Source organism: Telmatherina bonti (genome assembly GCF_933228915.1).
Source record: "Telmatherina bonti genome assembly, chromosome: 13".
In the NCBI taxonomy this organism is placed as follows: Eukaryota; Metazoa; Chordata; class Actinopteri; order Atheriniformes; family Telmatherinidae; genus Telmatherina; species Telmatherina bonti.
The window spans coordinates 13,917,132-13,931,896 of record NC_136611.1 but is presented as its reverse complement, the minus strand read 5'-3'; the positions used below and the strand labels follow the sequence as shown (position 1 = coordinate 13,931,896).

The following is a 14,765-nucleotide window of genomic DNA, read 5'->3' as shown; positions in this document are numbered from 1 at the left end:
GGCTGGAAAAGGTAGACATTATCACCTTTTGCATATACAAAAACAAAATTGGGAAAAAAAAAACAAAAAAAAACAGGACATTGATGTTTGTTTTCAATTGTGGCTCAGAGTTTAGACCCCAATGCCATAACAATGTTTAGAAATGATTTTGTTGCCGAGTGATCAAAGCCATCTCTGGGTACAGAATCATTGCTAGCACAGTGTTTCCTTTGTCATATAGGGGAAACGAATAGGTAAGGATAGAAATGTCACATTTCTGCCTAGTTTTATTGCAATTTACACCAGCATGGTAAAAAAAAACATAACCTTTTAGACAATCGGAATACATTCTCTGGGGTTCCTCTAGTTCAATGCTGATGTAGTAAGGCTTAATTTACTTTGCACGTGATTTTTTATGTATTTTTCCTCAAAATATGTCTTCAGGGCCACTTAGAAAAGAGGTACAAATTACAATCAGTGCATCACCTTATAGTATTTCTCCACCTGCCATGGCTGCGACAGTGCTGAATACATCAAGAAAATACAACATATGGGGCTGTTTTTAGCTCAACTGGTTCAGTAGCCATCCCATAAGGAGAAGCTACAGCTCTTCGATGCAGCTGCTCAGGTTTGAATAAAACACACAAACTCCATTTTGACAGTTTATTGTTGAAAAAGAAGGGGGGGGGGGATCATGCGCAGATGAAAACTAAAAGAAATATTTGATAAGACATGAAAAATCTTTAAAATATTTGACATACAAAGAAAGGGAAAAAAAAAAGTAATTTCAGCATTTTATATATATTGGTAACACAGCTTACAGTATCTGTAATGTAATATAATCATAATATTAGGTCATTTAGCATTTAACACTGTAGTAGACATGTTCCAGTTTATGAACTACAATGGTTTCATTATTTATTTTCTCCTTCGCCTGGAATGACCAACACATTAAGGCTGTCCCACACTGCCATCCAGACCTTTTCTTCTAAGTAAACAAATATCTAAATAAAGTCATTTTAGTTGCAAACCACCACAGATCTGTGATGTTATGAGTTCGCCTCCAGGGATGACAAAAGGAATGTACCACTGATAAATAAATATTTCATTTGTCCTTCAATAAGAAAAAAACATCAACATTATTTTAACAGGAAAAAACAAAGATATAACACCAGAGCAAGGAGTGTCAGATCACACAGTACCCTTCAAGATGCAAAGTTTTGACAAAAGTTAGTAATTTGAGGTTTTGGTAAACAGATTGCATCACAGTAAACATTGGCTGACATCTGCAGCTCCACGATCTCGCTGCCACTATTTGAAGGAGGGTAAATTTGGCACTTTTATGCTGATGTCACCAATGTTGATGTTTCTGGGCATTTCCGGGAGGTTCATGTTCTTTACAGCTGATACGGCACGAGCAGGTGCTCCTGCAATACCGGCCTGTGCACACATACAAACAGACAGACACACACGCACACACACACAAAACAGAGAAGGGTTGATAAGATACAAGCCAGTGAAGCTAAAAACATGCTGTACACTAGAAGACGCGGAACAGTGAACACTGGACACGCATACACACGCGCGCACGCACACACAGTGCTAAACAGAGAACTGGACGCAAAACAGTCAACTGCTGACAAAATGCAAAAGCACTGAGACAGACAACATGTGCAAATGTACGTTCAGATGCTTTTAGAGCTTCGTATGCACATGCATTATTCGTTTCTACAATGATGAACATCACAACCAGAGCCAATTGAAGGTCAACTGTAGGGACATACTGTAGTAGACTATTCATTCTCCACTTCTGATGTACTGAACAGTGTTGGACATTTATCAGATGGACAAAAGGCAGCATTGCTTGAGAAGTGAACCCACCGGACTCTTGAGGACCGATAAGGGTAAAAATGCAAGCGGAGAATTAGGTAAAGCAGAAAAATGGATTTGGATATGTAGACGGGATTGGTGCTTGGGAAGATAGGTATGTAAAGAATGTGTGCATCAAAGCTTTAGCCATAATAAGTACGGGTGATACTGTACCTCTGTGTGGGTCCAGTTGCTTCTGGAGAGTCTACACATGACAATATCTACCATTTTTCTGTCTAAATACAAGTTTATGAATAGAGGAATATGAGTATTGTGCCATGTATACATCTTTTGTGTTAATTACTGGTGATATGAGGAGGTTGTAAGCCTATTGGTGTAAACTAAAATGACAGATCTACTCTAGGGGACAGAGGAGGTATCACACTAACACAGTGAGTCTCAATGTCAAATTGTCCAAGCAAAATTCTGTTTTTATTAAGTGCAAGGTTGCTTTTCTAGTGCAATTTAAACAGCTGTAGAGACTCGACCTTGTGGTATTAAGTGTGAGCAGACATTTGAGAATCACTGCGGTTAGAGAGCCCGCTCAATGAATCTTTAGCAGACAGACCCAAAAATGACCTAAAAGCTTTAAAAACAGAGCTCTACTACGTGTTTACTCCCCATCTTAGAAAGACATTGAAATGAAAATCCTTGTAAACCAGAGAGATACAAAGTATGTCTGGCATGCCAATGAATCCTCCTTTTTTCAAATATATTTAAATGCACCACTTGTCTGAAGGGGATTCCTTCCTCTGCCAGGAATAAAGGAGACTGGTGTTAGATGGGAGGGCAGTCATGTCAGTAAACTAGAGGAATGCTGATGCAGCACGCGGGCTCAGTATTCAGACCTGAGATCATTTGTTTCTCCTTTTAGCAGGTTGCCTGAGAAGCTGCTGTCTTAGCCCATTATAGTGGGTTTTTAACCAAATGCTGCATGATTAAAGACAGATAATGTGACTTGTTTGGCCATTGTGTCTACAGTTAATATTTTTTCCCCAATCAAACTGAAGAAATGTAGTTGTTTTTTTGTTTTTTTTAAGAAAAACAGACAGAGCTGTGGCTGTCTGACCAGTCAACAGTAGACGCAACACTGTGCTCTAAATTATTCAGCATGTTGGATTTTAGTTGATTAAACATTTGGATTTTAGTTTTCTGTGGAAGCTTTAGCTTGTGCTTCTCCCATCAGATTAGATCACTAATAATCTCAGACAAGCTTGATAGATAGTTACTTGAGAAGGTTGTTCCAGATGTATAAGAAAGTCCCAGGTTCCATCCAGCTTGAGGAAAAAGAGCGACCTTTCAGCAAATGAGAAGTGTGAAATACTGCAATGCCTTGTCAAAGTACTGAAAACATTGGATATTTAACTAAGACTTTAAGCTCATCATTCTGTTAAAACTGTGTTATTCAGGGAGTTCCTGGGTTTGTTCAGATAAAGTCAGATTACGGAAAGTCTCTGTCTGTCAAATGCTTTGTATTCAGAGAGAAGAACCTACAGAGCAGAAAGTTTTTATTGGACGCTGCTTGTGTTAATGGAATCCCAAGAACATTTCCATGCAAGATACTACGGAGGCTGCAGTTGGAATGAAGCCTCTGTAGGCCAATGTTCACAATGAGAAATGTTTACAACGAGATAGGAAATACATGAAGACTAACTATGAAACTGTTTTGTTCACTGATAAATGTTGGGCTACACTGAAAGGTCCGGCTGGATGGAGTTCTGGGTGGATATTGTGTCAAAATAAGGCTATGATGTTGGCAAAGTGGTGAAGGACTGACATATATTCTGGGATAATAGGAAGTGAGATGGTACACTCCTTTAGGGTTTCAAAATAGCAGGGTAAACACATACAGTTTAAATCTGCCCTTTTCCTGGCATGTTATCAATGGAATAGCTGTGTCTTCTGCAGAAAAATTATTTTCTTGCAGAACAATGCACCACTTCATGCTACAAAAAATAGCTTTGAATCTTTGGCTGCTACGGGGATAAAGGGAGAAAAACGCAAGGTGTGGTAGCCATCATTCCCTGACCTCAGCTCTTTTAAGAACCTGAGGAGCATCTATGAGGAGGACAGCAGCGTACCTACACACAAAACCTTTGGGAGGCAATTCAAGTACCTCAAATAAGAGCCTGCTAGAAACTATTCAACGGATTCAACACAGGATGACAGAGTTGCTATGGTGATAGCAAATAAAGGCTCCAATATGAACATGTAAATTGATCTTTAAAAATGTTTTTTTCTTTTAATTAAAAGAAATGACAACACGTGTATAATTTAAGTTTTTCTTTTTTGTTTTTTTTTTTACAACCTGTTTAATGATGTGGAGCCGTTATGCAACTAATCTGGAACACCATATTTTGATCGATTGGCAAAAACAGCTGTAAAAAAAAAAAAAATCAAAATTATTGTATGTCACTATAATTTTTGACAATTTAAGAATCTTATTCACCATCATTTGTACCAATTATCTCAGAAACAGCCTATGCATAATAACTTGGAACACGGTGAGTAAGATTACAGTGGATACAAGAACGTTTTGGTGCCAACATCTAACCTTAAGATTAAACTAGCCTTGGAGGTACAAGTAACATCATTCATGTTTGATAATGGATTCATTTAGGTCGTTAGATTAGTCGTTTGACAAAGAAAGTCTCCTACTGTTGTCACTTTAACTTCTAATATTTTACACATTTAGAGATAATAAAGCTAAATTATTAGATCTTGTCTTAAACCCATGCAAACACAACCTCAGATGATCAACAATGTGTGACATGTCGCAGCGGGTTATCATTAACAAAACCTGAGCCATAATAATAATAAAGAAGTGTGCATCAAAAACTAAACTTTGGAGGAAATTTTTCTTTTTTTAATTGTGCTTATTCATAAGAATAATCCCAGATTTAGGTTTGGACTTGTATGTTTTACAATAGCCTGGTACAAATGAACCTCTCTAAAACATCGAGGGCCAACTGATCTTTTTTATTAAGAAAATACAAGACTTTCCATTAAAGTGTGTTTAATTATTAACTTATTAGGAGCTGATCATTGCTTTTTCAATGTTTTATATAGTGCAGAGACATGCTCCCTTGTTTATTGTCCAGTTGTTGTAGCTGCATGCATACCTTCTGGACATCAAATTAAGTTCCTACATTACAGAAATATCAATGCACTGATTTAAAAAGTAAAAGAAAAAAGGGGTTAAAAAAAAAACAAAAAAAAAAACAAAAACTCTAGAAACACTTTGACAATATGTACTGTGTATAATTCCCAGTTTGCCTCCTGTCTGACACACGCAACACTACAAATTTAGCAAACTACTGTAATGGATGGTGGTACTTCTGGCTCGAATTTCTGTTATTTTGTCCATCACCAGCGTAAATGCACTGTACTCAAGGCAACAAGTCAATATTTTTGGGTCTGTCATGAAAGATTGCTACTGCATGTTAGTGACATCAGTCTAACTGTTACATGGAGGACCATTTGGAGAGGCTCAAAGGGGATGTCAACTTTAGTTAAGGTGACAGCATTGGTTTGTAAATTTAGCAGTACCTGTGTCTACCTGTCCTGCCTGGTAGACTGAAAGATAAACGTCTGTAAAGAGAGAGAAGAATGGAAAGAACTGGACAGGGTCAGGAAAAAGAGGAATGAGGAATGTTAAAGCAGATTAAAGTAATTACAGTTTTTCTCCACAGAAAAGTGACAGGACCCATCATACACCACATCTGTCAACTCAAAACTTCTGTTAACATTATTGACACTAAATTACAGGATTTGCTTTAATAAGACCAATGCCACTTAGTCTTTGCCTATCTGGAGGAAGAGCAGCTTCTTCCTTGTTTGCCAGATGCTGTCATGTAAATGAACAGTGTCGGTTTCAATTAGCATCAGCGTGAAAGACAAACTGTGGTCTATGATCAGTCCAAGAGTGAGGAGACAGAGCAGCACCGATGACAGAAGAACAGTAAAAGATTCCGCATTTAAAAAGAAAATGTCAAACAAGAATCATCTATCTGGTTAAAGCAGAGTATGCAGCTCAGGTTGTTGTTAAAATGTACTTTAAAACTTAAAAGTTCTGTCATTGCAAAACCTGTCAATACTTTATCGTTTGGGCTCAGAAAATACAACGGGTTTGTGACTGTCAGCATTTTGCATTTAGAAACAAAAAGTAAACAAAGCCAAATCATTAATGCAGTTAAGCATGAAGACAATCAAATGCTAAAAAAAAAAAAAAAATCCATACTGAGCAGAACTAAATGGATTTAATGAAATTGTCTCTGGCTGGCTGGCTGATAAAAACTTTCCAATAAGTGAATGAATGTTTATCTGCTGGCTGAGGCTCTATGGAAAACACAGCTTACAGAAAATGTCTTGACAGGAACACTGCCCAGAAGATGTTTAAAAAAAAACAATGTATCACATATCAATAGCGACTCAAATTTATGTTCTCTTTAAATACTGAACATGTGTGTCTCAAATTTAAAGGATAGGGAAGATTTAATGGTCACAGATTCTAGCAGTGCTTTATGGGACACTTAAGCTTATGCAAGAAGTGATGGATACCATTCTCCATTTAGAAATGTGTGTACAGTAAAGAGCATGTTGAGTCTTTAAATCTGCATTGAAAGCAGCGCAGCAGCAAGAGAAGAGGCTGAAAAAGGAGCACAAACACTCAAGAGCAGGTAGGGAGCATCCACAAAGTCACTGGAGAGTAGCATGCAGGGTGCAGCATACACACATGCCTGCATACTGTGCACAATATTTCAGAGAAGCTGGAGGTATAATCATACATACACCGCACTGGCAGAGACACACTCACCTCAGACTTCTCCATCTTGTTCTGGGCGTCCACCTGGGTAATGATTTCGTTCATGTTGGTCTCTAGGACCATCCCACCCATCACCATCTCTGCTAGGATGTTGTGGACCTGAGAAAAAAATAACAGATTTGATCTCTAAATTGATAAAAACGACTTGCTTTATCTATGCTCAGAGAGATGTGGCTGCTGGTGTGTATCAAACACACTTCTTATATTCACAACAGCAGCTGGAATCAAAACAGAAAAATCATCTTTGCTACATTTAAAAGAAAAACTATTTCATTAATAGAATAAAAGACCTACACACACAATCACTTTTTAAGTGACCCTGAAAAATTATTTTCAATGTTAAAGTCAGTCATTCAAAATTTTGTGTTTTAAACATACAAATATTCATTTAAAACTGCAGCCGATCCACCATAATATACATTATTGTGAATTATTTCTTTATTGTAACGTTTCTTGATAATAAATCGAATACAGTTGAAAAGTCTGTTTATTTGCCTTTTGAACGAGGCTACATTTGTAAGGAAAATGCATTTGCACAGTGAGGAGCAGAGGTGAATATCTGCACCCTTTGCAGTCATGTCTGCCAATGTCAAACAACTTATTCTGATATCGACTCTAGTTTGGTGTTGTTTGAACTGGCCTTTAAACAACACATTTAACAAACCGGAGTTTGTTCCAGTTTAGCAATCAGCTTTGACCCTACAAACCAGTTGCTGTAGGGAGACCAGTGCACATTTAGCCAACACCAACAGGCTTGACAATGAAAGGCAATAAATGCAGGCCTTCTTATTACCGGTATTTAATGACATGAAAATAATAACACATTTGCATGATGACTGTCTTGTAGTTTGATACAAACACACACAAGTCGACAAAAGGGGCTGCAGTAACACAAGCCAGCAGCATTCAAGTCAACCCTCACAACAAGATTGTTCAGTTATAAATTAACAGAACATGAGCTCTCTATATATTTTTATCAATTAATTTAATAGTAAATTAATAAATGAACTGATGCTCTCTGCTCTGGATGTGTACTGTATTTAAGAAGCTGTTCATGGCAACAACAGTAGTTTGAACACATTTCAGGTCATCAGATAAGCACTAGAGGACTATAGTATCAGGAGACAATGACTGAGGAAAATTATATCCATGTCATAAAGATCAAAGAAATGTCTAAGTTCCAGCAAGCTGTATCATTGAGATGTTACATGACTGAGAGATTAAACAGGAAATAAAAATCATACCTTGTCTACATGGAAAATTAGGTCAAGCTCACAGACATTCTCAAAGCATTTGTCCAGCGTTTCCACAAATACCTGGAAAAAATACACCAATAAAAAAAAAGCAGTAATACCAGAACAAATCCAGAAATTTAATGAAATGAAACTCTGGTTTTTACCTGGATCAAGTCTAAAATGCCTAGTTCGCTCTCCGAAGAGTCGACACAAAACACAAAGTACAGCGTGGCGTAGTGTCTGTAGATCAGCTTGTAGTCTGATCCTCCAATCAACCTGAAAGCCAGGGGGACAAGAAACTTTACTGTTGCATGGTCCCACACGCACCATCTAAGCATCAAACATTTCCTACTGGATTTTTCCAGAGGTAAATCTCAGGTTTTATCATCCTCCTGGAAACGGACACAAAGAAGATAAAGTTTATGAGTAAATGCCAGACACTGTACTGTACCCCAAGCCATGACCCGATATGATCAGCGTGAAGCAAACATGTTATGACAGATGAAACAGAAGGTGAGAAATAACAGGTTTGCAGTCATGAAGGAAGAGATTAAACACAAAATACTGTGATATGAGAAGCAACAACAAGCAGCGCTTATGAAATCTGTCGATGTGGTTGATAAGAAATCAGTGGCCTTGTTTCTGTTGCAACAGGAAACGTCATATCCTGCAAACAAAATCACACTTTTAAACATTTTTTTTTTACCTTGAAATTGCTGAAACTTGGTTTTTTTTTACAGCTTTATACTTTGTGATATTTGTTTTTTGGCTTTGTTGTGATCAAATTTAACTAGAAGGTGTTTAAAAGAAAAAGACAAACATCAGGAGCAAGATAAAGAGGTGGAAATCCAGAAGGGAAAACAATACGCAGCTCCGCCATTCATGAATGATAGATAGCTGCTGCTATCAATTTCAATGCATCAAGCCCTCAGAGCTTCCTTTATTGAGGAAAAACAGTTCATGAAATGTTCCAACACAGCAAATGATTTAGAGGAACATGCATCTTGAAAGTCTAATGCCCTATCATTAGACCAGAAATAAGCAGCTCCGGACTTACATTCCTCCTTCTAGGAAATTGCAGACATTTTCATCTCTTTTTGAGACCAAATGGAAGGTTTCCCTAATGATCTGTTGCTCTGTGTCTTCATTCTGCAGGAACAATGAGAAGACAAAGGCTCTTAGGAACCAGGTTATATTAAACAATGTGTTATTTATGGACCTAACTGCATCCAGCAAGCTACTTCATTACTGCAAACCAGAGAACAAATAGTGTTGTTTTATAATAAGCATATTGATACAGTGAATAAACATGGTTTCAACACCAGAAACCATAAATGGTGAACTATAAACAAGTTTCTTTTCAAAACATTAAATATCTTTAGGCATGTTTGAAATTAGACTTCTGAGTTTGATTACTGTCTGGCCTAAATCACATTTTATGTGATATAAATTCTAATAAAATGTATGTTTAATATCCTGGACAAAGCATCTAAAAGCATTTCATTTGTTACTTTAATGTAAAACCCAGCAATAAAAAAAAACTACTAAAAACTGAGCCAGCATCATGTCTTCACTAGGTCCACAAAAGGTCAATGAGCACAAGGAGACAGAAAAGGGTGACCAGTATGCAGCTGGCTGGAAGGCTAAACTGGTCATGTGACACATAGCATGAGACCAGGAGCATTAACAGTACTCATGGCTTAGCGATACAAACAAGCTCAGCAGTGAGACTGAAGAATGGAACGGAGTTCTTCATATTTATTTCAGATGTTTCATGCATTAAGGGCTCAAACAAACTCTGGGTTCATATGTGGAGATCTGACTGTGGAGGTGTACAGCCCATAACCATGTCCTCAGTTTGATTCAAAGAAAGATACTGAATGAATTCCAAACTGTCTACTAAAAATGCAAAAATGTCTTTTTCCACACAGTGTAACCTGATTGCATTCAGATGTAGAGATGTTAAACCCTTTTTATACCTGCTGCTTTGATGAGTTTATATCATTACCACAGTGTGTTTTTATTCTAATTCATTATTCATGCACTGCCTTCCACTTATGCACATAGGAGAAATTACAATATGGCTACTTATCTCAAATGCAATACAGTGTAAAAGAAACTGATTATTTAATATTATTATTTAACATACATGCCAAATAATCAAGTAAATGTACAGATTGCTAGTAAACCTCCAACGCTACTTCCCTTTCCCATATGCTTGCAGTCTTTTTTTTTTTATATAGTAAACCAGTGAAAGTCTACACAGCACTACAAACACAGTGGATCTGAACAGCAGCTAATGGTGCAAACAACCATCTGCTTGTAATTTTGTCTAAACAGATTCTAATATGGATGCACCGACAACTGGCTGCTTGACAACCAGCTGATGCGGACTGAACTCTGTTCAGCAACCCAGCAAAAAGTAATCAGCTCCAGCCTTGTGCTGGTCACCACAATAACCTGGTTTTGGGTGACAGAGTGTAAGCCAGGTTGGAAAACTGAATGTGTGTGATGACCAGAGTTTGGTCAGTTCAGTTAATATGAGCTTTTTGTTGCAGTATGAACGGCCTTTAAATCAGGAAATAGATTATAGTTTACATAATTTGGACTTTTGGGGGGCCAAACCCCTACTTTTGCAAATAGTTTTTGAATTTGTGAATGCAATTAATCAGTCTCTTCTCACCAATATTTACCAGGACGTTTTGGCTTGATGCCTGAACAGGAAGGCGGGCTATAGTTAACAAGCAACACCTCCTCAGCTCTGCCATTCCACACACATAAACACAAACTCTCATGGAGGAAAAAAATAAAACTTTATATCACTTTTTTTTTTAATGTCTGTGCAATGTCCAGCTCAAACAATACTCTTCATTTACAACAAACCAAACATAGCGTTCACAGCTCACAATTCTTTACATGTGAAATTATATCCTGCCAGCCAGTAAGCCAATACCTCAGCTTCTAATATAACAGATGGCGACTACGTATCGCTGCCTTGTAATCCAATTCCTTACCATATATCTCCCAGAGATTTAATGTTGATCTCAAAAATAAGGTTATGCAATACTGGAAATTGAAAAGACTATCATCTTTATCATAAATGAGCATGCTAAGTTACTTCAAATGTAATCAGTTTTAGTCACTGTGGTGTCACAACTTTCCAAACCTTGTTTTGTCTGAGTTATACCTCGCTATGCTCCACATGCAAACAGGTGTGCAAACACTCCAGTTGTTCTTGTTGTATGACTACCTGGTCTGCTTGGAGGTTAAGTTCAGCACATGTCAACAGGTTTTTTCACTGCAAGTTGTCAAGCTCTTGCCAAGTTAGTCTCCTTGCAATCGAGTGGCTGTTACAATGTCCGCAGGGGGAAGAAGCATTGAGCCATTTTTCCTATTTTGCATAAGCAATCTAATCATGTCAGTTCTAAAATAAATAAAAAAAAATCAATAAAAATAAAGAGAAGGGAGGAAAATCTGTCAATTTTCACCTTTGACATCGTGCAACATAACATTCAGCAATTACTGTTAACAAAATAATTAATTAGTATATTTTGTCTCATCCTGGCGGTGTATTTGATCAGATGTGTGGCTGGAACTGTGTCTCTGCACATTGTTATTGTAATACCAACATCGGTCAAGGATAGTCAGCATGAGACATAAATCCAATTATGAGAAGCATCCAGGGCAGCTTGTTCAGCAAAGAATATTACATAAGCTGTCATTTATTATCTGCAGATTCCCTGACAGAGACGGCACGCCGCACTGGGCTCGGATATTGGTAATAAACTAACGGCACCGGTTGTGTTGAAAGGAGGAGGGTGAGCACGAGATGCTCACAAGGGCGTCATTAAAGTCATGTGACCCAAACAGTGAACTCACTTCGTCACCATAGCTGGATCAAACAGGAAACGTGAATTAAAAGACAGCAATCCCCCTTTACACAGGCTCAGCTGGAATACGATAGCCCTGCTCTCGGTTGTGCGTGTTGAATTATTCATATTTTTAAAGGATCAAGCGGATCACACTGACAGTCTTATCAGGATCAGTGTGTAGCAGCAGCCACATCACTAAAATAAAAACACACTCCCATTCAAACAGCCTGCCACGGTGTTACTTTAGTGTTTGCTGACCAATTTCACCATCTGCACAAACAAACTCTTTTTTTTTTTTTTTTTTTTTTATCTTTAATTTAATTTTTTCTCCTATTTTGGACAATAAGTCATTTAAACTCGCGGTCAAATGTGAGGAAGAATGAACAACAGTGGTTAAAACTGGATTGTTTACTCACATAATGCTCGTAGAATTTAGAAAGCCTTGGTTTCCCGTGGTTGTTGAATATTAAAATGGCTTTTATCATGATTGTAGCTGAACAGAGGGAGGCAGGGAGCAGAGAGGTGTCAGTCTGTGGAAGACTGGAGTCTGTCCGCTCCGGTTCACCCGCACCTGACTGAGATTCAGGGCTAAATCCCGTCTCGACTCGAGGTTAGGACGGGGTGGCCTCGACTTACACGCTTCTATTCCTCCATCGTCTCTTTACGGAAATATTCCACGTCAAAAGACCAGTCATCTTTTCCCCTCCTCTTGCTACGGCAGCCGGGATAGCTCAAACCTCTTCAGCCAATGAGGAACGATTTCAAGGACTATTACATTTTTGATGTGATGCTCGGTTTGTCCACGCGAGGGCGCCACAGGACAGAAAACCTGTTCGTCTGATCCGTTCGTCATGGAAACGTTCTGTGTATGTTGAGTTTTTACATTTTAACTACTGTTGTGCAAAATAACTTGAACTTATTCTGAACCTATAATCTAAATCTAAACAAAATATTTTAAGGTTAATCCTAAATTTTGAGCTAAAATGTTTGTGTTTTAACTGTGAATCTTAACATGTCTCTTTACTTTAACAATTTTTAAGTGTGCGCAGTTATTATTTTCACATTTACTAAAATTTTAGGAGCAAATAACTTAAATTAAATATTAAAATATAAAGATAATATTTTAGAATGAAGGAAAACTTGATTAGAAAAGGAATAGGTTGAAAGATCCATTGCCATTCGCAGTTAAAAAAAAATAGAAGAAAGAAAGAAAATGAATGCGCAAACATTCTCACACCTTTCCCAGTCCATATAATGCACTAACCAATAAGTTTATTCACAAAAATAAGAAAGAATGCTAAGCATGCCGTAGACACTCTGATTGCAGGCACTCAAACATATAAAGGCAGGCTGTTTGAAATTATGAAAACTTTTATGTGTGAAAATTGATCTTTGTTCACTTTTTATTTTATTGGTGAAGAAAGAGAGAGGAAAAGGGGAAGTTGTACAGTTTTAATTGATCTTGGCAGTGAAGTTAATGACCTGAGTAATCGGATCTGATCATGTTCTTTATCCTGGCTGTTTCATATCTGTATTTAGCAAAGTCCACTTGTGATTGGATCATCCAGGTCACATTAGAATAAAATATGAACAGGCCCACTTTTAGACTTGCTTTTTCTGCATCTATGACTGCATGGTAGCACATGTGTCTGTGTTCTTTTCAAATGCTCTTCCCACAAACCAAGCATGTCCATGTTTGGTTGATTAATAAACTTAGGTGAATGGTGACTTCCTGGTATTGAGCATGAGTGTTTGTGGGTTCTGTGATGGAAAGACAATCTGTCAGTCTGTCCAGTGTAATACCCAACCTCTTGTGGAGTTAAGCAATGTTGGTTTGAATAAAGCAGGAATAGAAAATAGATAATCCAAATGGACTGATGTACTGTTAAGACCTGATCACCTTCTGCAGACACGTGCGATCTACAGTCTACATGTGTGAAGCTCCCATAATCTACCACAATGCCTCTGGTAAAATGACCTCAGTAGTCCACCGGTATAAGTTGCAAAGAAGTGATGTTGGCAACTTAAATGTTTCAGACACTTCTCAAAAAGCGCAGCCTCTGTTGAGTTTTATGGATCCGATCAGATCAATGATGTCAGGAGTCTAGGTGAAATCTTTGGTAATGTATAACTAAACCCAAAAACTCAAAGGTGTGCTTCACATCCAGCCCACTAAAGATTACAAACACAGCTTGTGAAAATAATAATTAATGCTTACACTCTTTATTTTTGTGGATGACGGAGGGTTTTTCCTCCAGGCATGCTTGTTCCCAGCACAAACTTTCAAAGCCAACATCCATGATTTTGTGGAGGTGCACGCAGATGACACCAGTATTAATGCATATCTGGCTTGATCGTACAAAAAAGGGTTTTATTATACAGGTTTTGCAGCTCCAATCCACAATACCAACCATACTGTTTTCACATCGCGACAGCAGGTCTCTGTGAACCTTTCATCCACTAGCAAGGTGTGTGTTCAGAGAATAGCCTGCCCCCACCTGCTAATTGCTGGGACAAGTGCCAATATTGATTTTATATTTGTTTGAATTTCCAATCAGCTTATATTAATATTAGACAGTGTCTCAACTTTTTTATTTTCAAACATTGGTCTGGATTATTCAATTCCAAAACATAAAATAATATCAAATCAACAGAACATATATATATATATATATATATATATATATATATATATATATATATATATATATATATACATATATATATATATATATATATATATATATATATATATATATATATATATATATATATATATATATATATATATATATATATATATATATATATATATATATATATATATATGGTTTATGCTGAGTGTAGTACATGTAAGTTTTAGCCACAGGGTGGAGCCCAAGAACGTTTGGTACTGATGATGTGGCAGCTGAGCTGAAAGTAAAACTTGGCTCAGATTCTCATTCAAGGAAAGTTCTCCACTTTTTACACTAATCATGATAGCCT

General features: G+C 37.3%; 1 protein-coding gene across 2 annotated transcripts; it reads right to left on the bottom strand.

The window, feature by feature from the left end:
- Positions 1-672: 672 nt before the first annotated feature.
- ap3s1 (adaptor related protein complex 3 subunit sigma 1) lies at positions 673-12,433 on the bottom strand. Of its 2 annotated transcripts, XM_079251835.1 has the most exons (7): positions 12,197-12,433; positions 8,966-9,057; positions 8,073-8,184; positions 7,918-7,989; positions 6,665-6,772; positions 5,398-5,439; positions 1,329-1,419 (listed from the first exon to the last, which is right to left on the bottom strand). In XM_079251835.1, the coding sequence occupies exons 1-6, from the start codon at positions 12,263-12,265 to the stop codon at positions 5,404-5,406; spliced, it is 489 nt and encodes a 162-aa protein (XP_079107961.1). In that variant the 5' UTR covers positions 12,266-12,433; the 3' UTR covers positions 1,329-1,419; positions 5,398-5,403. The 2 variants fall into 2 exon arrangements, with proteins under 2 accessions (XP_079107960.1, XP_079107961.1); XM_079251834.1 differs by lacking the exon at positions 5,398-5,439 and having other exon boundaries at positions 673-1,419.
- Between the last annotated feature and the right edge of the window lie 2,332 nt (positions 12,434-14,765).

Coding starts and splice junctions, on each gene's coding strand:
- ap3s1 (XM_079251834.1), bottom strand. CDS start 12,265: ATGATAAAAGCCATTTTAATATTCAACAACCACGGGAAACCAAGGCTT. Junction 6,773..7,917: donor TAATTTTCCATGTAGACAAG/GTATGATTTTTA, acceptor TTTTTTTCTCAG/GTCCACAACATCCTAGCAGA. Junction 1,420..6,664: donor ACAAGATGGAGAAGTCTGAG/GTGAGTGTGTCT, acceptor ATGTGTGCACAG/GCCGGTATTGCAGGAGCACC.